We start from the raw sequence: 25,375 nt of genomic DNA on the forward strand, positions 1-25,375 counted from the left end.
TTTCTCATGCAAATCACCACGGAAAGGCTTGAAAAGATGACGCTGCGGCCAGAGCATAGGGTCTTTGAGCCGCTCAAAACACTAGTCGTCCACAGAGACGTAGAAAGAGGCATCAGAGTCATGCCTGGTCTTCAGTCGTTTTGCACATAATTGAGCTGGCCCCCACGCCTGTCAGGTGCGCAAAAACTTGTGCCGAATGTGTTGAGGGAACCAGCTTTGTGACAAACACTGCTTTTGGGGGTCTGCCATTGTTGACAGCCACCAGTCCAGGACGGGTTCCGTTTTTTTGCAGTGCCAGTTCAAGGGGTGCAGCTGCAGCGCGACACTAGCGCCACGGAGAAACGAATGCCAAAGTGCAGGTGTTGTGCAGGCCGCCTGCTTCGTGTTGTCGTGCGCGCCGCATTTTGTTTTGCTGTGCAGGTGGTTTGCACGCCAGAGAACTTGTTAAGCGCACTTTGCGGCACGTGCGAAGGATATTTTTGCGTGTGTGTACATCGCTGCTGCACCGAAGGACGACGATGGGCTGTGCCACATTAGCAACTGTCGTTCAAGTAGCAATGGAGCTCGTGGACTCCGACAGTGAAGACGAGGAGTTCGACGACTTGGTCGCAGCGCTAGCTGTAAAGCTGGTGAGAAAGGACAGGAATCGTATTCCACTCTACTGTGAGGAGGTCGTTGGCAGATATTTTGAGTTCGAATTCAAGCGGATGTTCCGACTGTCACGCGAGACCTTCAACGATCTTGCAGACCGCTAGCAAGCGTCTCCTTTCTTCCCAGAGTTCCATGGAGGGCGCCCACGAGTCAGTGCTCAGAAAACGTGTCTTGTTGTCCTGACCTACCTCGGGAACCAGTGCAACATGTACTCGATCGCTGTCAGGTTTGACATGTCAGAATCACCTGTGCACGCGTGTATTGAGAGGGTGCTCAACCTCTTGCACAGCCTCGGTGCTGAAGTGATCTCTTGGCCGGACGAGCGAGAACAAGAACGCATCAAGGCTGGCTTCTTGCTAAAGAGTGCTGGAAAGGGGCCACGCAACACCATTGGCTGCGTGGACGGAAGCCATGTGGAGATCAACACCCCAAAGGAATCTCCGCAGTCGTACTTAACCGGAAGAAGTTTCCGTCACTGATTCTGCAGGGGATTTGCGACAACGCAAACAGATTCACGAACGTGCTTATCGGATTCCCGGGTTCGGCCCATGATGCTAGGGGGCTCCGTGAGGGACCCTTTTTTGAGGAAGCAACACTTAAGTGCAGCAACGGCTACATACTAGGGGACCGTGCCTATCCGCTGCTTCCGTGGCTCATGACCCCCTATAAAGACACTGCTCAAAGCTTCCCCACCTGGAAGAAGAAGTACAACAAGTGCCACTCCCAGCAAAGAGTTGCCATTGAGGTTGCATTTGGACTTCTGAAGCAGCGCTTCCGGAGGCTGTACTTTGTAGATGCAGCCAGCATCAAGCAGTGCTGCTTGATAATCATGGGTGCGTGTGTCCTGCATAACCTGTGCAAGGACGAGCGAGACTTGTTCGATGAGCTGCAGGATCTACCAGACCTGGAAGAAGTAGGCAACAGCGAAGAAAGTGGCGTAGTTGTTGACCGCAGTGTGGCAGGGTACAGTGAGTGCCTGCGAAAAAAAATTGCTGAAGCGCAGTGCTGAAGCACAGTACATTTGTATCTACATTTTGTAATTTCATTTGTGCCATTAAGAACGTTACTTGCTTCCCATTGCATCTCAAATGCTGCAGTGAAGATTGCATGTCATTTGATTGTGAGATAAAAGGATTAAGATGTGGGGACCCGAATTGGGACCCTGGCTACTCAATTTGTCGCCTTGGTGTAGTCATAACTCACATACCCAAGTTTCAGTTTTTTCAGCACTTTTATTGGTCGTAGCCAGCAGCCACTTCTTCAACGGCGGTGACCAGGCGGTCCAATAGTGACAATTTTTTTTCAAAGCGGTCTGCCCGCTCCTTCTTCGCCTCTCTGAATTCGAGAAGCATTGCTTCCACAGTGGAGCCGTTGCTCCGTTTTCTTTTCTTTTGTGGGGTGTTCCTGCCTTCTCCAAGTGCTGCAGCTGATGCGGGGCGCGCCGGTAGCTCCTCACAGCAGCTGCTGTTCTCGTCATCTGAGTCTTCTTGAGGTTGGCTAAAAACAAAAGCAGTATGAGGAGGAATAATGAGCTGAAATCAAAGGGAGGCAGTCACACCTGCTGGTTTTTTCAATGGTTGCACCAGGCCTCAAGACAACTGTGGGCCTTATATGGTGTTCTTTCTCGAGCACGTCGCTGAGTTCACTAAGAAGAAAAAAAGAATTAGTTCAAGAGCACCTGTCAGTGCATGCAGTGGTCAGCAACAGCACTTACTCTTCATACTCGCAAACTCGTGCAGCACCACTTGATCCATTGTTTGCTTTCGCTTTCTTATATGACCTCTCTAGACTCTTCCACTTGTTCTGCACCTGCAGAGTGGTTATTTCAGTGGAGAACTCGGCCGAAATGAGCTCAGCCATTTTCTGCCACATGGCCTTTTTTGTCCTGTAGGGAAACGTCATGGATTACGTGGACAATTCCAGCACATTAAAAGCAATATATGCTAACAAACGCCTAAGCAAAGAAGGATCAAATTTATTTCGTAACAATTTAGCAATTCACTGACCAGGTAAATAAAACTTGCCGAAATCCGCCCTTGGTCCTGACCAAAGGGTTGAATTCTTTATATTTGGCAATGATGAACCGGGTCCTCCGGCCGTTCCAAAGATCAGCCTCGGGTGATCCGGGACGCCGATCCACCTGTGCAGCGCCGAGACCTCGAGGCAGTTCGCCCGCAGGTGCAGCATCGGGCATGATGACGGGTGAAGCGTCTGGGGCGCTTTGTGCCTCTCGAAAAACCACGGATATCACCGTACCATCTGCAGCAGAAAATAACGCATTGAGTTGGGATATGGCCGTAGCCCTGGCAAACGTGAGAACCATAAATGGACACGCGTGTTGTTATTATTGTAATTATTTGCTACCGCAGCCTTCGTTGCTCGTTTTTCTTTCACGGTGTTCTTTCACGGTGCCAGTTGCTGTTCCGCGGACTTCGTTTTCCGAGGAACAGCGCGTAAAAATTTCATATTCACATGTGAACAGCACGTGGGAACGAAATTCACACCGTGCACTATCAGTACTGGAATAACAACGAACAATCGAACTTCTGCAACTTAACGACGTCGTACAAGTGCAGTAACAGGAATTTCGGAGGTTGAAAACGATGGTACTGACCACGTGCGTCCAAAAGTTAACATACCAGGCATCCTGTAGGCGAAACCATCTCCCAGCGGCACTCTATTTCCACCTTCGCCGATGATCGGTGTAATTGGCGTCTGCGTTCCATTCACTGGAACAACCAGCGTACGGAGGTCTTCCGCTGCCGACGAACCGGAAGACACGTCGAGCCCACCGCTGGTCGTCCACGTGTCGAAGTCGAGCCTCGAAGGCCAGCCTGCTGCTTGCCTCTCGAGCCTCGAAAGACAACCATCCCAGGTCACCTTGGATGGTCTCAACGGCTACGTGTTCGGTGTACATATGCCTTGACAGATAGTGTTGACACATACGCCGGAACAACCAGCGTACGGAGGTCTTCCGCTGCCGACGAACCGGAAGACACGTCGAGCCCACCGCTGGTCGTCCACGTGTCGAAGTCGAGCCTCGAAGGCCAGCCTGCTGCTTGCCTCTCGAGCCTCGAAAGACAACCATCCCAGGTCACCTTGGATGGTCTCAACGGCTACGTGTTCGGTGTACATATGCCTTGACAGATAGTGTTGACACATACGCCCGAAAATTCTGGCTTTTGTCGCCCAGCAGTTAAGGATCACAGCTGGGCGTGGTCGTCAGCTGCGATTTTGCGTTGTACGACCTGCGACATGGTCCGCTTGCAGGCCAAGTTTTGTTCCCACAGCATTTGGCACTGGTTTGTGGGGAGTGCAGCTCTGTCACCGCGGCCCGGTGCTGGCGATTGGCTGCCCGACGCCTGTTCAGAGTCGCCCTCGCCTCCCCGCTCCACCAGCCTTTGCGCCGCACCCCCCCTCGCGAGTTGGAGTGCTGTAGGGCAGAAGTGGAAATACTGGCAGCGCCACCTAGCTGCAGTTGAACTAACTACACCTTTCTGGCAGGACTTTTTGAAGTTTCTTTCCGAAATTTCCCCCTCCAAAGTAGGGGTGCGGCTTGTACACGAGGGCGGCCCTTACACGAGCATATGCGGTAGATGCACCGATGAGCAGCTTCTTGCTGCTCGTGAGGCCTACCTCAAGCCAGACTGATTCCTCTTGTGTCTCGAGGTCAGCACACTGCACGCATTGTACTGAGCAATCAAAAGGCAGTGAGGACGCCACCACCCTTTTGCTTATGTCCAGTTAACTTTCTGTTGCTTCTAAAAATTTTGTAGCTAGGAGGAAAATAGTTGGAAGACGACTTTCACTGATAACAATAGCAGAATTTAGAGCACACAACATTCCTAAAAAATTAGAGGACTTAGTATCTAGACCTCAAGTGTTTTGATAGTGGATGTCAAGACTAGATTGATTGATTGTGGGGTTTAACGCGCCGACGCAACGCAGGCGATGAGGCGCGCCGTAGTGGAGGGCTCCGGATTAATTTTGACCATCTGGGGATCTTTAACGTGCGCCGAAATCTCGTACACACGGACGTTTTTGCTTTTCGCCTCCATCAGAAAAGCGGCCGCCGCGGCCGGGAATCGAACCCGCGACCTCGTGCTCAGCAGCGCAACGCCTTAGCCACTGAGCCACCGCGGCGGGTAGGATGTCAAGACTATCATTCTTTCTTGTCATGTTAATCTATTTCAGAGCTGTGCACCATGCCAGGGTGAAACTTGCCGTGGAACGACTTGAATAGGCAGCCCTTTGGCCGCATAGACGGAATGTTAAGAAGGCATATAGTTAGGTTTAGTTTACCTTTTTCGTGTTTGTGCCTGGTGTGTTGGTGCCTTTTTCTTGTGTTTTTTCATTTGGCTGCAAGTTGGTGTTGATTTGAGGTAGCGTATGCCGGCATTGTCCTTGACATCAGCAGGATGAGGCATGATTGGGCCTACTGCCATTGACTGCTCTTCGTCAACTGTCAAAACGCAGTCATTACGTGGATGGACTGCTGCATGACTTTGGGATGAGGCAGGGGGGTCTTCTTTTGATGTCCCTTGTTTTTTTTCGGTGGGACGGATGTTTGTCCCTAAAAAAACGCTACTTTTTGGGCTAGTTGGGACCCAACGTCGTCTGCCAAGCGATGGTCGTAGTGGATGTCATCCATGTTCCCCTGTGTTGATGAAAGGTGTTGCACATGGAAGCCACTTTGGCGTTCCACTTGCAGCACTCCCTCTCGATCTCTGCTCCCCGTGTGTTGATTTCGGGGACAGCACAGTAGTACGAGTGCTGAGGTGCGTTCTCGCTCCATGACGCAAGTTTTCGGTGGAGTAGTTCAGCTAGCTTTGTCATATCCTCCTTTTGAAGGATATCTGTTGTACCCACATGGAGCACTAGCTGCAGTGTTGTGCTGCAGCTAGTGTTCAGGAACACAAAGCTGTGTTCAGGAACACAAAACTGTGTTCAGGAAGCCGTGTGTTTTTGACACTATACTCTACAAGGTTTCGTGTAAAATTGACTCGAACATTTTTCTTGCCGAGCAGAGTATAGAAATTGACCTGTAGTTTTCCAACATTTGTTTTCAGACCAGACTTGTACACAGGAACAATACGCGCAACTTTCCAAAGGCGTGGAAGGGTAGATTCGAGCTTTTATGACCTCGTAAGCTTTTAGTAGAGCGGGGGGAATCCCATCTGGATCAGAGGAAAGAGATGGTTTTAGCTTTTTAGTGCCCTGAGAACGTCCTCTTTGCACATAAGAGTGATCAGAATAAGGGTGATAAGGGGCGCAGGAAAGGGGGTTGGATTCAAATAGTGAACGAAATTGCTCAGCAAATGCATCAGCTACAGAAGCAATATCGTTTCCTCTATAATCGAGAAGGCTGATGTTTTCTCGACTCATCATGCTGGAGTGGGAATGAATGTACTGCCAGAAGCATTTGGAGCTCTGGGTCGCATCATTTTTAACAGCAGTGATCCCGGACCAATCCCACTTGTGGAGCTCTTTGCACCGAGATCTGTAATATCCTCCTGTTCGGTGCGCACATTTTTTCGGGACTTTCAGAATAAGTAAGTGGAATTATGAAAGTAAAAAGTGTTAAGTGTTCTTTCAATGGCCCTTATAGTTTCAGCTCAGCGAGATGTCTAATATATTGTACACTGGGATGCTACCGGGTCTTTTTTCCCTGCAAGTATGTAATGACGTACGGGAGATATTACGCTGAAACTCATGTGTAAAGATGTTTATTAACCCGAAAGGTAAAGTAGTGGGTAAGGGACATAAAAAGACCATTCGCAGGCTCAACAAAAATTTCGCTCTCGTGTTCACTTCCTGTGGGCAATTTCGAAACACCTTCTGTCCTTTGTGACGGAGAAAAAAAAATACATTTGGTGCGAAAGGACTTTGTTTTCATGTCACAACCCTGTAGTCTCTAACGGGTAGCACTGGCAGTGTCTTCCGGCTGTGGGAAGTGGCTAGTGCTCTTTTAGTGAAGCTTTCCTGGAGATAGTCGAGCCCCAGTTTGATGGCAGATGCTATACTTGGCGTCGTCCTCATTCTCCATTTCGTCCTGCAAGGGCCTCAGCAACAGCATTGCTGAAACTTCGCAAAATTGCTTCAGCCGTCTCATCAAACACGCGAGACCGATGTCGTAAAAAAAAATTCCCCCGCATTTCCCCGAGGGGGAGAATGTGAAAATGCGAATGCACGGTTGTCGGCCCGCTTGCGGCGCTTGCGCTCGGCCCCCGCAGCCCACCGCCTCGCCGCCTTCTCTTCCATCTCTTCCATCGGGTTTGTAGTATCACGTGTACACCACGCAGTTATCATCATCATCATCATCATCACCAGCCTGTCTACGCCCACTGCAGGGCAAAGGCCTCTCCCATTATTCTCCAATTACCTCGGTCCTGTGCCAACTGTGACCAATTTATCCCCGCAAACTTCTTGATCTCATCTGCCCATCTAACTTTCTGCCGCCCCCTGCAGCGCTTGCCTTCTCTAGGGATCCACCCTGTTACCCTTAATGACCAGCGGTTATCTTGCCTTCGCATTACATGCCCTGCCCCCGTCCATTTCTTCTTCTTAATTTCTACTAATATGTCTTTAACACCAGTTTGCTCCCTGACCCACTCCGCTCTCTTCTTGTCCCTTAATGTTACACCTATCATCTTCCGCTCCATTGCCCGCTGAGTCGTTCTCAATTTAAGTTGAACCCTCTTAGTGAGCCTCCAAGTTTCTGCCCCGTAGGTGAGTACCGGTAAGATGCAGCTGTCATACACTTTCTTCTTCAACGACAATGGTAGGCTGCTATTCATTATCTGAGAATGTCTGCCATATGCACCCCACCCCATTCTGATCCTTCTAATTATCTCTGCCTCATGGTTGGGATCTGGGGTCACAACTTGGCCTAAGTATATATATTCGCTTACCACTTCCACTGCCTCGCCATCTATCTCAAACTGCTGTGCTGTCCCGAGGTTATTGATTATTACTTTAGTTTTCTGCATATTAATTTTCAGGCCCACGGTTCTACTCTGTTCGCCCAGTGCGGAAAGCATACTTTGCAATTCGTCCCCCGAGTTACTTAGCAAGGCAACGTCATCAGCAAATCTGAGGTTACTGAGGTATTCTCTATTAACCCTTACTCCCACCTGTTCCCAATCCAACGTTCTGAATACTTCTTGTAAGCATGCTGTGAATAACATTGGAGAGATTGTGTCTCCTTGTCTGACACCCTTCCTTATCGGTATTTTACTGCTCTCCCTATGGAGGATGATGGTAGCTGTAGACCCATTATAGATATCCTCTAGTATTCTTACATAATGCTCATCTACCCCCTGGTTCCGTAATGCCTGAATGACTGCTAGGGTTTCGACCGAGTCAAATGCTTTCTCATAATCTATGAAGGCTATATATAGGGGTTGAGTATACTCAGCGCACTTCTCTATCACCTGATTGATCGTGTGAATATGGTCCATTGTTGAATAACCTTTACGGAACCCTGCTTGTTCTTTTGGTTGACTGAAATCTAAGGTTGCAGAGATTCGGTTAGCGATTACCTTGGTAAATACCTTGTAGACGACTGACAGTAAGCTGATCGGCCTGTAATTTTTCAAGTCCTTCATGTCGCCTTTCTTATGGATTAGGATGATGTTCGCGTTCTTCCAAGATTCCGGTACCATTGCGGTCATTAGGCATTGCGTATACAGGTTTGCCAGTTTTTCAAGTACAATTTCTCCGCCATCCTTCAAGAGGTCTGCTGTTATCTGATCCTCACCAGGTGCTTTGCCCCCTTTCATTTCTTTCAAAGGCTTCCTTACTTCTTCAGTCGTTACTGGTAGGATGTCTATCTCCTCTGAACTACTGTCTCGTTCGGCATTATCCTGTATGTCCCGGCTACTGTACAGATCCCTGTAGAACTCCTCGGCCACTGTAACTATTTTATCCCTATTTGTGATGACATTGCCTTGCTTATCCTTAAGTGCATACATCTGATTTTTCTCCACGCCAAGACGTCTCTTTACTGCTTTCAGGCTACCTCCGTTCTTTACAGCGTATTCGATACTCTCCATATTATACTTCCGTATGTCAGCTATCTTGCGCTTATTGATTAACTTTGAGAGCTCTGCTAGTTCTATTCTGTCAGCTGCGGTAGAGATTCTTATGGTTTGCCGTTTCCTGATTAGATCTTTCGTCTCCTGTGAAAGTTTACCAGTATCCTGTCTAGCCATAGTGCCCCCGACTTCTACTGCACACTCCGTGAGAATGCGTGTAAGGTTGTCGCTGGCTTCCTGTGTCCTAAGCTCGGCTTCCTCGTTAAGGGCGGAATATCGGTTCTGCAGCGCGATCCTGAATTCTTCTACTTTACGTCTTACTGTTTGCTCATTTATCGGCTTCTTTCGTACTAGCTTGTTGCGGTCCCTCCTCAACTCTAGCCTAATTCGAGATCTTACCATACGGTGGTCACTACACGTTACCCTTCCGAGCACTTCCACATCCTGCACGACGCCAGGGTTATCGCATAATATGAAGTCTATTTCATTTTTGTGCTCCCCATTCGGGCTCCTCCAGGTCCACTTCCGACTCTCCCGTTTACAGAAGAAGGTATTCATTATGCGTAGGTTATTCCGTTCTGCAAACTCAACTAGTAGGTCCCCCCTGCTATTTCTACAGCCCAGACCATAGTTCCCAACTGCCTTGTCTCCAGCCTGATTCTTGCCTACTTTAGCATTGAAGTCCCCCATAACTACAGTATACTGCGTTTTTACTTTAGCCATTGCCGCTTCCACATCTTCATAGAAGCGTTCCACTACTTGGTCGTCGTGGCTGGATGTGGGCGCGTAGCCCTGCACCATCAAGCCGCTATAACGCAGTTATCAAGCCGCTATAACGCCGCTGAGTCGCCAACGCACGCCGCTGACGATGTAGTTTGAATGCGTTAAAGATATAAGGCGCGTTACTCACACTGATATCAGCGTGGCGTCAGTGGCTTAGTCGGTAGCGCGTCGCGCTGCGGCCGCAAAGTCCTCGGATCGAAACCTGGCGCCGGATGCTGTTTCTTTTTTAAATATAGAGGAGCACTGCGGACGCCGACGCCGCCGCCGCCGGCGCTGGATGGTTTGGGGTCGCTTATAAAGTGCATTCGCACTTAAAAGTCAAAAGTCATGCCAGGGATTTGAGGTAATGACATTTAAATGGCAGCAATACCAGACTCAAACTCACGGGAAAAAGATTTGGAAGAAAATCAAATGTAGATAGCAATATATTCCACTTTCCTGGGCAGCATAATTCTGGCCACACAGGTTCACCCACAGTTCCAAAATGATTGCGTCTCAAGGAAGTTATAGAATGACCCAGAGCTATAAGGAAACCCCCACCAAGACTTACCTTCTGTGCAATCACGGTTACTTCGGTAAACTTTAAAATTTCATGGTAAAATAGTCCCCGGAGGGAATATATGGTTGAAGCCAGGTTTCGGTACGAATAATAATGCGAAAATTGGGAGATACAGAATAAAAAAAACCGACTAGCCTTTTGTCTGTAGGCCACGAACGTTTTGGTACAGAATGTTCAGGCGCACCCGGGAGGATTATTCCTAAATATTTCAGATGCGTAATGCATGGAGTCATGGAGAGGACCTAGAAAGCGTTTGAAGAGGTACCCTTTCGGCCACAACGAAGGTTCTTGCAAGCATTTGAAACACTCATCGGAGAACACGACATGAAATGACGCATAGTTGGTGAATCTTGTTTTTAGTTGCTTGCAGGTCGCAGGAGGGGAGTTCAAATTGGTGAGGTGGAAGGATAAGGCTTCGCTCGTAGTGACGACCTAGAAATAATCATAGCAGTTGGCCGCCGAGACACGTCGCGTGTCGGTTGCTGGTGATCAGGCTGACGTAATTTTGGAGAGACCACTGGGATAGGTCCCGGGTCACAAGTGCCATAAGAGGGTTGTAGGCAAGCTATGCGTCCCTTTGGCTGTTCAGTCTCAATGTCCGGAAGAGGGGCAAGTGCAGGAGAGTCGTTGCCCTGCACGTTCGCAGCAGTCACTGATGGCTTCAAGGTAGAGGGGACAGAGGCAGACTGAGATGCGGCGGCAGGCCGCACCTCAGGCTGTCGAGTGAGTTCACTGTGCAAGCAGCAAACTTCAAGGAGGGAGACAACATTGGCCTTCCGTGCAAAACCCTGCATACTGTTTCGACGGACCTGTTCGTTTTCTTCATGGAGCCGGGCCACTTGATCGCTCAGGAAAGAGATGCCCTCCAATACGTAGGAGAAGAGAGCGTGGAGAGAAGCAACTTGGGGCCCCAAGGTAGGCCGGTTGGGACTACGGCGCGGTTGGTCCCTGCGGCTGGCGACTGTCGGAAGGAGCAGGGGAAAGAATGCTTGATCGCGGACAGGCCGGGGTCGTTGCTTCCGGCAAAGCTTCGCTAGGCTGTGCCACCGCTTTGGCTGTTTCACACAAATTGCACTGAACAGCCGAGCACCGGACTTTAAAAGCTGCAACCCTTGCGTCTGGCCGCACAGTTCACTTCACGTGTGCCCATTTTTGGCACGATGCACAATGAAAAAATTTTTGCTTGCCGAAAAATAGCACGAGAGCATAGATTACAAAAGTCTTTACTGAGCAACATCAAAGCTCCCCCTCCCATGCAGTTAAGCCCAGTTGTGGTTATGGTCACTGCAGAACATGTTGTAGTAAGATGGAAAATAATCTTTTGACGAAATACTGGATAAAAGCCAGGTCTTTGTTAGAACATCCAAAAAATTGTAGAAGATGCATTACAAAAAAACTCATTTGCTTTAGTCGTTGGACCTCGAACATTTTGATAAAGAACACTGGTGACCTGTTCATAAGTGGCCTGTTCATGTTCTATCTCAGATGCATGCAAATGATGATCATGCAGAATTCCCGGGCTTAAAGAGGCAGTTTGTCAGCCATTGGCCCGGGTCTTACAGCTTCCAAAAAGTTTCGTCGTCAACTGCAATGTAAAACAAGGCGTACAATTCATACTTTGTTTTCAGTCGTTTGCACACTAACGGTGCGATTGCCACGCTGGAAACGTGGTGAAAGCTGGGAAGACGATGTTCAGGAGCTAGCTTGAAGGCATTTCAATAGGGCCTTGGGTCATCGTTCATTGGTGACTGACAACGCTGTACTTGTCGCCAGTCCAAAGCACGCCAGAGATCGTTCCTTGGTTGTCCGACGAGTGCCTGTTGTCAATAGATGTGGTGGGCTCTCTCAAGTGGTAGACGACTGTGACGGCGTTCTCCACGGCAGTAGTTTTGGGAGGCCGTGATGTCACCACCGATGGCGCACTTGTTGCATCAACACCAAAGCATGTTTGCCGCTGGGTCTTTCCTGTTGAGCCGAAGGCAGTACCTGGCTCATGCAGCTCTGCCAATGCTGGACGCCCTTCTAATATCAACAAAATGCGCTCACCGTCTGCATTGTTGGCTTGGGGAGTGGGCGATGAAGGCTGTCATGGCAGCTCCTTCCAGGCGGGGGCCGGAGTGAGGCTTGCTGCGGGCTCTGGGGAACCACACAGCCCCACCAGCTTACTGCGCAGCGACGACATTTCACGCTGAAGTGCTGTCACAATTCCAACCTGTGTCTCGACGGCCGCTGCATTCCCCCTCGCCTACTCTCGTTCTCCTGCTGCAGCTAGGCTGCTTGGTCCGTGAGGGAAGAGATTCCCTCCACTGCGCTGTGCAGGAGCTTATGCAGGGAAACCGGCTCCTCTTCAAAGTCAACCGGCTAGGGCGTTGTTGCGTCCGTAGTTGAAGAACGAGGAGGGGACAGGGCTGCCAAAGAACGCTCATCGAAGTCGTTAGTAGGCCTACTTCTGACGACCAAAGTGGCACAATCACACTTGTTGCGCTCTAACTGGCAGCTCTCAGGATTTAATTGAAGCAGCTCCTCATCCAGCGAGGCTATGAACTTGGTGTGAGCATGGTTTTTGCATTGACAACAGCGAAAGAACTTGTTTTCCAAGGAAAGGCTCAGAGCAAAGAATACATACATACTTGCTTGGTGCCATATGATGATGATGATGGTGGTGGTGGTGATGCTAATATTAGCGGCATAAGGAATCTACGATTACATTTCTAGTCCTGCCAAAGTCAACTGGTTGCTTGTGGGGCATGCCTGGCAGTAGTTCACGGATACAAGGACAACATAGCTCAGTAGATGACACCTGTAAGGTGCTACGTTTGTATACCTTTCCAGCACAAAGAGAAACTTTTCCAAGAAGCAGAATTGATGGGAAGCATCATACAATGCTTCGTAACATTTTTTTTGAAATACTGCCAGTCTCTTGAGACCAGAGCAGGTAGGCATACATGAATAGACATCGATAACTACTGTAATAATACTCGGTAGATCATAACAGTGGTGAATAAACATTATTGAAGCTTATAAACGGAAACATGCAGGTTTTGTTTGCAGAGCCAGGTGTTCGGTGTCGACAAGAAAATGAAAGTGCGCCACTCATATTTCAACAAAATTTGGCAGAACAGATCTGGGAAGTGTACGTGTCTGAATGTAGCAATTTATTTGCATCCAAGTAACAGATATGGAGCATGCATGTAGAGCAAGTTATACAAAATCAGAAAAACAGCAGAAAAAATATGTTGTTACAGAAATCAGGAATAAACAGTCAAGAGTCGCCGCAGAATCATACTTGGCAGCTCGCGATGCTAGCGTACAAAGACATAAGTGCCAAACCGGTCGGGAGCAGCACAACTGTCGCCATCTTTCTCCTTTTCGACTCACTGCTTGCGCCTTTCGAAGCTTGCGCAACCTCCGTGACACGAGAACTCGCAAAGTGAGGCGTGTTATTTTTTCGGTCTCCTTGATTTTTAATTTGGTTTTTCGTATGGAGCTCTAGTTTTGGCAGGGTTGGCTATGCCTTTTGCACATGTCGTTTGCACTGAGCCGTTGAAGATTGATGAGCGGGCCAGCTCAGGTGCAAGGACGAGGAACGCTGCTGCGCTAGCTCGCGGCATTCTAAACTAAGAAAGCCACACACTTTTGCGCTCAATAAATGATTCGCAATAGGCATTAACACGAGTTCTATCAACACCTGCCAAAATGAAAAAGAAATAAATACATATAGACGCATCGTTCTATAAGACGCACTGCTGAAAATGTTGGAAAAGAACTGCGTCCTATACACCGGAAAATACGGCACCTCGTCCCAAAAGCCTCATATGTTCATTTCGTGTGAAGTTACTAGCATGGGTGCACCTTTTCTTCAGCTCATCCAAACACATTGGAAAAGTGGCTTGCCGGGCATCTTCAATGTCGTCATAGTGGCGGGCATCAGCGAAATCCTGCTGGATTGTTGCATGGCGTTCCTCGTGGTGTGGAGCACAAACCAGCTGTACAGATTACTCGTGAAGGTGATCGTCGGACCTGTAGTTGAAAAAAGTGGCACAGAGCAGGTGTGTCTCGCTTGGTTTTTGAGGTGCTCTAAAGGGGACAGCACCTGAATCGCTCTTGCAGCATTAATTTTTTCAATGTTGTTGGGGAAGACGGTGCGTGCCGCTCAAATAACAGACAGGTTTAATGATCAAGCCTTTCTGCAGCTCGTGCAGGTCCTTAGCGAAGAAGAAATTTCAGATTTTGGGTCAACGCCATGCGCCAGAAACTGTGACCGGACATTTTTCAACACGTGGCACAGGTCAAAACTCGTGAAAAGAATTCTGTCGTGGTCACGGGGATGTTCATTCCCGTAGGCCGGTATGCCATTTCCAAGAAGTTTCATGGCAGTTTCATTCACCTTGTGATTGTCAGCCACCAGCCGCACAATCCTGAATCCACATGCTTTTACTTTCTTCATCACAAAAATGATCAGTTCGTGAAGCTGACGTCCAGCTAGTCCCTTTGTAAAGTAGTAAGCAACAGGAGTTCTGAATGGTGTTGTCAGCCCGCTTATAACAAAGCGCAAAAGAGAATCCGCTATGGTCGCTGTTTTTCTGTTCTCCTTGCTTTAGGTGAGCATCCGCATGCCCAACAAAGCAATCTCTTTGCCTGTGCTGCTGTAGCTTATCCTTTATTTTCATTTCATCCGTGACAAGCGACCAGACCTTTTGTTGATTTTTCTCCAAGTTTCTTGCTTCAGCCATCAGTCTTGCCTCCACCAACTTGCTGAAGCCTGTCTCATTGCTTGTTCCAATGTAGCTCGTCAAGGTATTCCTACTTAATAAATCTCCCCTCTCATGTGTTCATATGCTTTTGTTTACAAATGTCTGAGGACTACGCACTGACAGGTTGTTTTTTCAGACCAGGTTGGTCTCTTTTCTTTGGAATTGGTTATCTGATCCACCAGAAACAAAGCTGCCGGCCGTTTTTGTGTGGCTGTTTCTTTGATGTAGGAGATGTCGGTAGCCATGTCTGCAGCCATCCAGCTCCACCTTTACTTGTCCACAGTATTTTGTAATCCTGGAATGCGGCTTGTCAAGTCTGTTTCTTTTCTTTTCCATCTGGCTCTCCCTGTCACTAGCAGACTAGATGTTGACCTGCTGTTGACCTGAACAGTCTTGTCACATGTGGCAGCTTTGAGCGCAGTCTCATTCCCGAGCTCTACATTTGGGGAAAGCTGCTGGTCTACAATCATCAGTGTAGGGACATTTGATCTCGATAATGCTGTGTGACCCAATTAACCCATGTGGGCTTGCAGAAAGAAAAGGGTGCGTTTCACTAACTACGGTGCCACAACGCTCCCCAGTCAAATGATGCTCAACAGGCTCAAACCTATCCCCGTGGCTTGTAGCCTTGTTGCCCCTGAAATGGCCGAACAAGCATGCCTGGACAAACTTCTATGGAGGGGTGTCCTTTCTCCGTGCCACTTCCGAAATGTTCGATGCAGTGAGCCTCAGCTTGCGGCTACATTGCCACAGTTTCCCCTTTTGTTGCATTGTCAGGCGTGCGAGTTGTGCTTGGGCAGACCCCTTAATGCACACCCACTTTTCATAAAACTCCCCACACACATTGCGTGAGAGGTCTGAGCTTTTGTGGGAAGTGTGAAAATCTTCCCTCCGAGTAGCTGCAGTTACAGGGGCTAGTGTGGTGACGCTCACCGTCTGTTGCAACGAGCTTCTTTTTACGCTGAGAAGTGGAGCAATTCGTCGTGCGTGGTATAACTGTAACCTTGCCAGATGCAGCTGTGACGTCAGGCATCTTCTTTTCCATTCGAAAATCCATGCTGCCAACTTGTGCTGGCAATACATTGCGTCTTGTGCCTCTGTTCCACTGGGCATTCCGGTCTGTACAGGAATCCCCGGTGAGGCCCTTCCGCTGAGCAAACTCGATTTTTCACAAAAGTGCACCTAGCAGGGTAAGAAAGCGACACAAAGTTAAATACATGTTTGGTCTGATGAATGTCGAGCTCTGCATATTCTTGTGTAGATTAATTATGCTATAATAAATTTCCATATAACATGAAGATGCACCCTAGGTGTTTTTGTGTGCCACACATTAGATGATGCTCACAGCAGGCACAATAGTTCTCCATAAATATACTGGTAAGGAGACTTGCTGGGCAAATCACCAACGAAGACAAATTGCCATGAAAAGATGTGTCAATGACAAAGGCATCACAGTACGACAGATAACAATATTGGAATGTTTTCAACGCCGGCAATGAGCACGTGCACTGCTGTTTGAACAGTTTTCGCACAGTTGTGCAAGCCCAATTTTTTCTACTGAAAACTATCACAATTGCACGTAAACTACTTTCCACTACGCGGGAAACACTGGGGTCGTAGATGTTTGTGCTGCACCAAGCAGCTGATCGGATTTAATGCTCGGTACAAGAGAGTAGACAGTATGCTGAAAACACCAATGCGACAAGGAAGCTGACTTTTGCAGTCTGTTGCACCACTGCATTTAGCAAAAAACATCTTGGTTATCAATTTACTCTTACCTACATGGCTGCACACCCTGGTCAGTCCCACCTTGCACGAACAGGACGCAGAAAGCATGCGGCAGTCTTCGGTGATGCACACCCATGCTTCATACCGGTGTTTTCGTCCGCCTGTGAAGGCCGAACTCCTCCTTTTAAGAAAACGACATCCTTCGCAACTTGATGTACCAGCAACTGTCCAACTTTGCCACTAATGACATAATTGTACGACTCCAGACTCTTCAAGGCTTGAACATCCTCTAGGTCACATGCCTTTGATTTCAATGAGTAGTATGTGATGTGGGGCTCTTGAATGGGGGGCCATAGTCATCGTTCCACTCTGCAGCTTTAATGGTCAGGGGGTGAGGCAGCACACGAGGACCTGTTCGTAAGAAAAATATGTTGCACCGTTGATCAAAGTCTTGTCTTCATTAAACTACTGCCGTGCAATATAACTGGTAGAAAAACTGGTGTGTAACAGGGATATCGAACAATTAGAAGTTAAAAAAACGAGAGCAAAAAAACGCACGAAGAAGTTAAGCCTGTTTCTCAATGTTTCCCTAAATGAAATTTCTAATGCGCGAGCTAAACCGGTAAGTGGCAGCGTGACTGAAAGACTAATCGTGAGTCAAAAGCGGAAATGCCATATTAACGGGTGCCCGTCCCATCGCGCTGCGGACGCCCTGCACTTAGACACAGACTGCTGGTCGGAATCTCTTCATATTACTTCTTTGCCCTAAGCACGTTTTTTTTATTAAAGGAAGCGCGGTACTGCGTGGCTCACGTCCTACACAGCGCGTATTAAATGACAAGTTCGTGCACCGCCGGCAGTAGGCCACGCTTACAAATTTGCACCACCGGGCGATCGTTCGCTGAATGCGCCAACCCACTGACTTGTGAGCGTACGTAGGATGCATTCGACAAGCGTCGGCCGCGCATTCCCACTTTCCGTTTAAGCCCTTACCACGGCCGTCCAGGCCGACTTTTTTGCCGCTCTGATAACTCATGTGTGCTTGCTCCATGCAGTACCTTCTATGAGGGGCTAGCTTGTTTGTCGCGTAAGCGCAGCTACTGGAGCTTTTCTGTCAGCCCTTGAACGTAACTCGGCAATGCCCGCCAACCAGCGCAATAATGAAATACTGCTTGCATTTCATGCTTCTGCGTGACACTTGCAAGTTCTTTTCAAGCCGCCCAACAACACGAGAAGCGCATATTGCTCAACACGAGAAAGGCGCGGCTAGATTAGCGAGAGCAAAACAAGCGGCCCGATCGAGCCGCAGTACGATGTCGGCGCACACTAAGCTGCGCCACGGATTTAATAACGAGTTACCGCAGATCTCCTTATCAGTAAGCAGTAACCATATATCGCACGCAAGAAGGCAGAGACCATGGTACCAGTGACGGTGTCGCATGTAACATGCCAGACAGCACACTGCGCTTGCGAGTTTAAGATGGTATTACGTCAGATATTAGTAACTATTTGCACACTTTGACCGACCCCTGCTTGCACTGTTAAACTTCGTGTTGCAGTAAGGTGGCAGGAAAGTCCTCTTACCGATTTTTAAAGTAGTTTCCGCGCCCGAATCAACGCTGTCACCAACTTAAAAGGCAGCAACTGCATGTGTCGTCCGCTCGCCACGCAGTCCCGACGCATGGGCCTGCGTCGCGACTGCGTCGCATGGGCCTGCGACGCATGGGCCTGGTGCTGCTGTTGCGGCTGGTGCCCGCCTCCTGACATGGGTCTGCTGCAGGTCGTGTTGCGAGTACCTTCAGGAGGGGGGCTCCCTTCAGCTGGGTCCTTAGCTGTTGTTTTGCGCTGCTTTGTTCCCGCCACATTGGACCACAGAGTTCTGGTGTTAAGCGGCCCTGTTGGTTTCCCCGGCTCTGGCATTTGGTTATTCGGCTCTGCGGTCTTGGGGCTTTCAGGAGCAGAGCCGAGGCAGTAGGAAGTTGGGGTGGGCGTCTGTGCGTACTGCGTGGGGGAACTGGGGTTTCTGGCACGTTGTATGTTGATTTCCCGGTGAGTTGAACTGTGTTTCGGAGTGCCTTCACCTCCGATTCCAGCACCTTGCAATGGTCGCTCTCAGTTCATAGGCCCTGCGTGAGTTTTTCTACTTCCTCTTTGTTGTAAGCTTCCATTTCTCGCAACTGTGATTTTAGGCTGTCAATTTCCAGTTGGAGATCGCCCCTCAGTTTCTTTTCGTGGAGCGTGATGTTCGCCTGTACGGCGTGCAGCGTTGTGCATATTTTGCACTTGAAATCTGCTCCGTCTGCTTCCTCGAGGGTCGGGGATGACGTGTCCGAGGAGTAGACCCAGCTGTCACAGTCACCGCATTGAACCATGCTACCTCTGAAATCTGCGTGTGCTTTTTTTGCGGTAGGGTGATGGTTTGTCTTTGGTGGCATCATGCTGACGGGCTGGGTGCTATCGCGGGATTGTAATACGGACGTCTCACCTGCAATATGGCCCCCTTGTCGATTTTACGTGGTAGCTGCTGGTGGCAGCAGCAGTGTGCGTCGGTTCTAGATGTCAAAAAACAGCCGTGAGGCCAGCGTCGGCCAGGGCGATGACAACGGCCATCGGTATCCCGGGAACTCTCCCGGGTACACAGTGGACACACACTGCAGCTCGACCGCACGATGTACGGGATCACAGGCACCCGGGAAGGCTGGATCCAGTGTGATCCTGAACATTACTTGCGTAAACTCGGTTAAAAACCAATCGGATTAGGCACATCTATCGAGAAAAATGAGAAAAAACACTGCGCTGTTACGTTCGACCGCCTCGACCGCCTTCGAACAAGAAATTCCCGACAGATGGCGCACCGGTCGTTAAAAAATGGCGACGCCCGGTGCACAGTGGAAATTATTGTCTATAGGCATTAACACGAGTTCGATTATCACCTGCCAAAATTAAAAAAAAAATAAATACATATAGACGCATCGTTCCATAAGACGCACTGCTGAAAATGTAGGAAAAGAACTGCATCTTATACACCGGAAAATACGGTACCTCGTCCCAAAAGCCCCATATGTTTATTTGGTGTGAAGTTACTAGCATGGGTGCACCTTTTCTTCAGCTCGTCCAAACACATTGGAAAAGTGGCTTGCCGGGCATCTTCAATGTCGTCATAGTGGCGAGCATCAGCGAAATCCTGCTGGATTGTTGGATGGTGTTCCTCGTGTTGTGGAGCACAAACCAGCTGTACAGACTACTCGTGAAGGTGATCGTCGGACCTGTAGTTGAAAGTGGTACAGAGCAGGTGTGTCTCGCTTGGTCCTTGAGGTGCTCTGAAGGGGACAGAACCTGAATCGCTCTTGCAGCATTCATTTTTTTTCAATGTTGTTGGGGAAGACGGTGCGTGCGGCTGGAATAACAGACAGGTTTAATGATCAAGCCTTTCTGCAGCTCGTACAGGTCCTTCAGGTGCGAAGAAGAAATTTCAGATTGTGGGCCAATGCCATGCGCCAGAAACTGTGACCAAACATTTTTCAGCACGTCGCACGGGTGAAAACTCGTGAAAAGAATTCTGCCGTGGTCACGGGGTTGTTCAGTCCCGTAGGTCGGTATGCCATTTCCAAGAAGCTTCATGTCAGTTTCATTCGCCTTGTGATTGTCAGCCACTAGTCACACAATCCTGAATCCTCATGCTTTTACTTTCTTCATCACAAAAATGATCAGTTCGTGAAGCCTGCGTCCAGCTGGTCACTTTATGTAATAGTAAGCAACAGGAGTTCTGAATGGTGTTGTCAACCCGCTTATAACGGAACGCAAAAGTGAATCCGCTAAAACAAGGTCGCCGTTTTTTTGTTCTCCTTGCTTTAGGTGAGCATCCGCATGCCCAACACAGCAATCTCTATGCCTGTGGTGCTGTAGCTTTTCCTTTGTTCTCATCGCATCCGCGACAAGCGACCAGACCTTTTGTTGATTTTTCTCCAAGTTTCTTGCTTCAGCCAGCAGTCTTGCCTCCACCAACTTGCTGAAGCCTGTCTCACCGCTTGTTTCAATGAAGTTTGTCAAAGTGTTCCTACTTAATAGATCTCCCCTCTTATGTGTTCATATGCTTTTGTTTACAAATGTCTGAGGACTACGCACCGACAGGTTGTTTTTTCATACCAGGTTGGTCTCTTTTCATTAAAATTGGCAAACTACTGTGGTGTTGTTGAGGGTGGCCGAGCGGGTACGTGAAGGACTGTCCCGGCAGAACAACACAGCCCTGAGACACACACACACCCACGATGCTTCCAGCAGGAACATAACCCGATCCGGTGGGGAGCTTCGCACCTAGAGTGTGCTAGTTTGTACACTGATGATGATGGTTGCCGTGGCGCTATCTAGGCGAGACCCCACACACTACAGGTGTAGTAGCCAGGATCAACACCAGCCTGCCTCAAGATGTCCAGCGTGCCACTATTTCCATTGTTGAAATGACGTATACCCTCCTCAGACCCGAGAATAATGGCACGAAGAAATAACTTTGACCAAGTTCTTATACTTACTTTTGTGTTGCATAAAACCCACACAAAATTAATTTGAATGTGCGCAGAGCCTAACAAGTAATTGCTTGTCCCCCTGCAGGGACACTGGGTCTATCCTTAGGCATGGCTAGAAATACGTATACATTTTTGCGTAATTGGAAAGGGCCGCAAATAACTGTTTCGAAGATGAACTTTAGAGAAAGAGAGATTAAATTGATTTTATGTGTTCTTGTGAGACATTTCAAGCACAACAATAGCACTTTTGGGGTGTTCTTAACCCAACACACTAGTGAGTCGAGCTATCAGCGCAATTCCTTTGTGACAGAACTCACGAGTGGAATTCATAGAAGCAGTTTCTGCCAACTTCTATGCAAAGGTACACGTCGCACCGAGCACATCTGTGGCGTGTCTTCATGCTGCAGCCAGCATTCCGGCACCTTGCTCCATTTGGCAGGTCGTCCTTCATTGGCAAATGAAGTGCGTCTGTTTTGCAGGAATTTACTGATGGCAGAGCTTTTGGCCTCTTCCTTGGCGGGATGTGTACGTCATCTTCGTCATCTTGACGAGTTGCGATCACCTTCTGTCATATCAATGCTCCTGCCACGGAAAGCTTGAAATCAAGGTAGTCCAGAATGCTTTTCCTTTGGACGCCCTTTGCCTTCTTTGACTGCTCTGTACTGAAGCCAGCTGTTTACGCAAGCAAGATCAGACATGTGAAGAATTGTACGCAGTGTCCACCTGTTTGTGCGGCTCCTTTGAGCATATAGGGTGAGCATTCTGTCAGCTAAGTCAACACCACCCATATTTGCATTGTAGTTTCTGATGACGGATGGGCACGGGATATCCAGGAACTTCTTGTCTTTCTTGCACCATCTTTTGCACTTATCTTCAGGCCCCACTCCAAAGGCAGCCGACAGAATCACAATGGGCTTTTTGTCCAGCCATTTTGTGCATGCAAGCGTGCTGTCTTGTCGCAGTCGCTGCTCCGAAGTGCCCCGAGATTTCTTCAACAAATCCTTGTCATTTGTGAAATGGGCCTCTTCTGGCATTCTGTTTTTCATCAGAGTGCCTGTGCCAAAAATGTCCTTCTTCATGAGCTCATCCATCAAACCGACCGAAGAAAACCAACGGTCACAGTAAAGCGTGGAGCACGCAGGCACTCTCTCAACCAGCTTCAAGACTGAGTTGCCCGATATGCCAAGGCCAAAGTCTGGAAATGTCTCTTTGCCTTTGTAAATTGCAAAATCATAAATCTACCCGTCCTTTCCTGAGAGAACAGTTTTTCAGGCCCACAGGATTTGGTTTGTTGGGGATATACTGTTATACTATATACTAATACTAATATACTTCGCCGCATGTCCGCGTCGAAGGCTTCCAGCCAGCGGCTGAATAACCTGCGCATCATCCACGCTTTCTGGATCGTGGTGTACTCAACCGGCAGCCTTTTGCTGCCTTTGAAACACCGTGGCTTCTTGCTCCGGCCGATCACAAGAAGCGGACGCTTGTCAGAGCCGTCCATACTGGAGCACAAGAGGATGGTGACCCGTTTTTTGCTGAGTTTGCCACCATGGCATTTTTGGCCCTTCAGGTCGAGCGTCTTTGACGGCAACAACCCAGTTTCATGTGCATTATAAATGTCGCAAGGCTCATATTCCTGCAGGATCTCTTCGCAACTTTTCAGCATCCAGGATGATGCGGCTTCAGCGTCGACACTCGCCGACTCCCCAGACAGCACCTTCGCGATGATGGAGTGCCGTGCCTTAAATCGGCTTAGCCAGCCGGTGCTCGCCTTGAAGTTGTCATGCCCCAACATGCACGCAAAGTCGATCGCCTTCTGCTGGAGTAGGCTTCCGGACAAAGGCAGCTTGTTCACTCGTTTATCCATGAACCACTGAAACAGGGCTTTGTCGAGGTCTTCGTAAACCGGCGTTGCTACTGTCCTGTGCTGTGCGCGCGCTCCATTCTGCAGTGCCGCCGTGATATTGTCTTTACACTTCAAAATCATTGAAAGGGAGCTGCATGGGATGCCGTACTCTTCCGCGATGTCAGACTTTTTCCTGCCTTCCGCAGCTTCGGCGATTATTGCAGACTTCTGCTGAAGGGTCAGAAATTTGCGCTTTTTGACGGGCGGCGGCATCTTCCCGGCAGACCACACAGGGTAGCGCAAGCAAGACGCGGTTGCTCTTGGCGTGCACGCGGCGGACGGAGGAAGAAAGAAAAAGACTCGTTTCGGCGTCACAGGAGGAGGAGGCCCCCACAAACAGGTTGTGAAAAGACACGTAGCTGCATAGTTTCCAACAAATAAACTCAGAACCGGCCGCTTTTAGCGGACAGAAGAAATTGCTGTTGCTATCATCATTATTCGTCCGCCCGAATGTAAACAGCAATGGCCGCGCCCGGCGCACCGTTGACGGAATGTACCCGACCAGTTAGATGAGTGTACCGCAGCAGTTTTAACGCTTCTGAGTTGCGAAATAGTTCATGTGGCGAAAAAAAAAATTGCAGGCCTCTGCCTCGAACTTTCGTTAACGCGGGATCGCTTTTCAAAGACACTTCGTTGCCCCGAGATATGAAATACATGGGCTTCTATGGACGTTCGTCTATGGACGAAAATATTTCGTTGCCGCGAGAATTTCGTTCTTGACGGCTTTCATTATTGAGGGGTTGTTTACTAGAGATAAAGAAGAGGAAACAAGTTTGCTTCTACATAGTATCAACAACAAGCAAATTAAGCCACTTCTTTATCAAGTAAAGGAATGGAAGCCTGACTAATGCACTCGTCACCAAGCCTGTTTATATTGAACGCCTTTATTATTTCGGGCTTTAGCTGGTTAGAATGACAGAACAGTAAGACCGTTTTTTCAAATTGGGGCTGACAGGAGCGTGTGGGACACGAATGGCAGTGATCGGACAAATGAGATGTAGGTGTACCTTTCAAAGAATTAAAGCACTCTCTCAAGCGCACATTTACACACCGGCCCATTTGGCCAACGTAAACCCGACCACAAGACAAAGGTATTTTATAAACACCACCAACACTACACGGGATATACTTGTTCTTGTGGTTAACAGTGCAATTGTCAGAACTGGCGGAGTTGGGGTTTCGTTTCCTTCTGTCTACTAAGGCAGACTTTACCTAGTTTATTTGGTGCTGATACGGCAACTTGCACCCCCTATCTGGAAGCAACCTTTCTTTGATTACTTTTTGATTACATTTTTTTATTATGATTACTTTTTTTTCTAAGTTTTTTAGTTTTGGACCAGATAAAACACGTGAAGAGGCTTTTTTTTAACATTATTTCAAATCACATTCTGTGGTGACGAATGAAGCCAACGATCGGAATATGAAAATACCTTCTAGCGTCGGATTGCACTGCTCAGTTGTGGCCTAGACAAGCAACTCTGGGCGGTCCAGCAAGCCGAGGAAGCTGCCGGAGCTGCCAGGAGATGCGGTTACGCGGTCTCTCCATTTGTCTTCTAACTGGGAGCCCAGCCCAGGAATCTTGCCGCAAATTAAAAGTTTTCCTCTCACTTTTCGTGAAGCAGAGGAATGCGTAGTATGTGTAAAATTTTCACATGCACGCCATGCTTTGTCCGCTTCATGAAGGTGCCGCAATTTGCGTTAATTTACTTTCAGCAATAACCTACCGCATACACTGTCGCTATCTAATGCTTTATGTAATATATTAACACAATATTAGGGGACAATCAAACCTAAAATCATTTTGTTGGACGCATTCACTCAAGTTGCTAAAGTCCATACGACAAATAGAGCAACAGTTCCACCTCACCACGCTTCCTCGTCTGCAGACTCTCCATTGCTTTGCACACATGCACTGCTTCCTGGAGCAACGCTGAGGAGTACGCTTGCATTGTACCAACCTTTCTTGTCACTGTGTCATGCAGGTCATAAGTGTAGCAGCACTTTCCAAGAAGGCGAAGTCCGCGACGGATGCTTAAGACCGCGCTTGTACTGGCAGTGCTGAGAGAATTTCTGTGCTTTGTTTTAACCACGCTTAGCTGGCTAAGAACTCTTTCCTCCTCTGTGTTTGAGTGTGACAAGGAGAGCACATCAACTGCGAGCTTGTGAAACGGGTTCAAGCCAGCTGTATCATGGTATGCAAGGACATCGGACCTAAATGGAGTGGGGTCGGTCTGGCTGGCCCAGCCCATTAGGGTTAGATTCTTCCACTGGGTGTTCGCGAGATCTATCTTGCTTGGTTGGCATTGTCTGAGGGCCTTGCCAATAGGTTTTCAAGAGGCAAATTCCGACACTTCATCTCGTCCAGAACCAGATTTCCGATCTTCTGACCCGTCTGTGATGCGGGTTGTTGTGTGGATGAGGAGGTCAAGTTT

At 48.6% G+C, this 25,375-nt stretch overlaps 1 protein-coding gene and 1 pseudogene across 1 annotated transcript; both read right to left on the bottom strand.

The window, feature by feature from the left end:
- Positions 1-1,883: 1,883 nt before the first annotated feature.
- LOC144139007 (uncharacterized) lies at positions 1,884-3,043 on the bottom strand. The gene is made up of 3 exons (XM_077671509.1): positions 2,366-3,043; positions 2,210-2,296; positions 1,884-2,148 (listed from the first exon to the last, which is right to left on the bottom strand). The coding sequence occupies exons 1-3, from the start codon at positions 2,551-2,553 to the stop codon at positions 1,884-1,886; spliced, it is 540 nt and encodes a 179-aa protein (XP_077527635.1). The 5' UTR covers positions 2,554-3,043.
- Positions 3,044-5,087: 2,044 nt separating this feature from the next.
- On the bottom strand, positions 5,088-20,439 carry LOC144139008 (uncharacterized; annotated as a pseudogene).
- Between the last annotated feature and the right edge of the window lie 4,936 nt (positions 20,440-25,375).

Source organism: Haemaphysalis longicornis, unplaced genomic scaffold, assembly GCF_048455015.1.
Source record: "Haemaphysalis longicornis isolate Haplotype H1 unplaced genomic scaffold, Haemaphysalis longicornis Haplotype H1 scaffold_5, whole genome shotgun sequence".
In the NCBI taxonomy this organism is placed as follows: Eukaryota; Metazoa; Arthropoda; class Arachnida; order Ixodida; family Ixodidae; genus Haemaphysalis; species Haemaphysalis longicornis.

What these genes read in the sequence shown, in the direction of transcription:
- LOC144139007 (XM_077671509.1), bottom strand. Translation starts at nt 2,553, where the DNA reads ATGACGTTTCCCTACAGGACAAAAAAGGCCATGTGGCAGAAAATGGCT. An exon ending in CGAGTTTGCGAGTATGAAGA is followed by an intron (nt 2,297 to 2,365) that starts GTAAGTGCTGTT and finishes TTTTCTTCTTAG; the next exon opens with TGAACTCAGCGACGTGCTCG. An exon ending in ACCATTGAAAAAACCAGCAG is followed by an intron (nt 2,149 to 2,209) that starts GTGTGACTGCCT and finishes TTTTGTTTTTAG; the next exon opens with CCAACCTCAAGAAGACTCAG.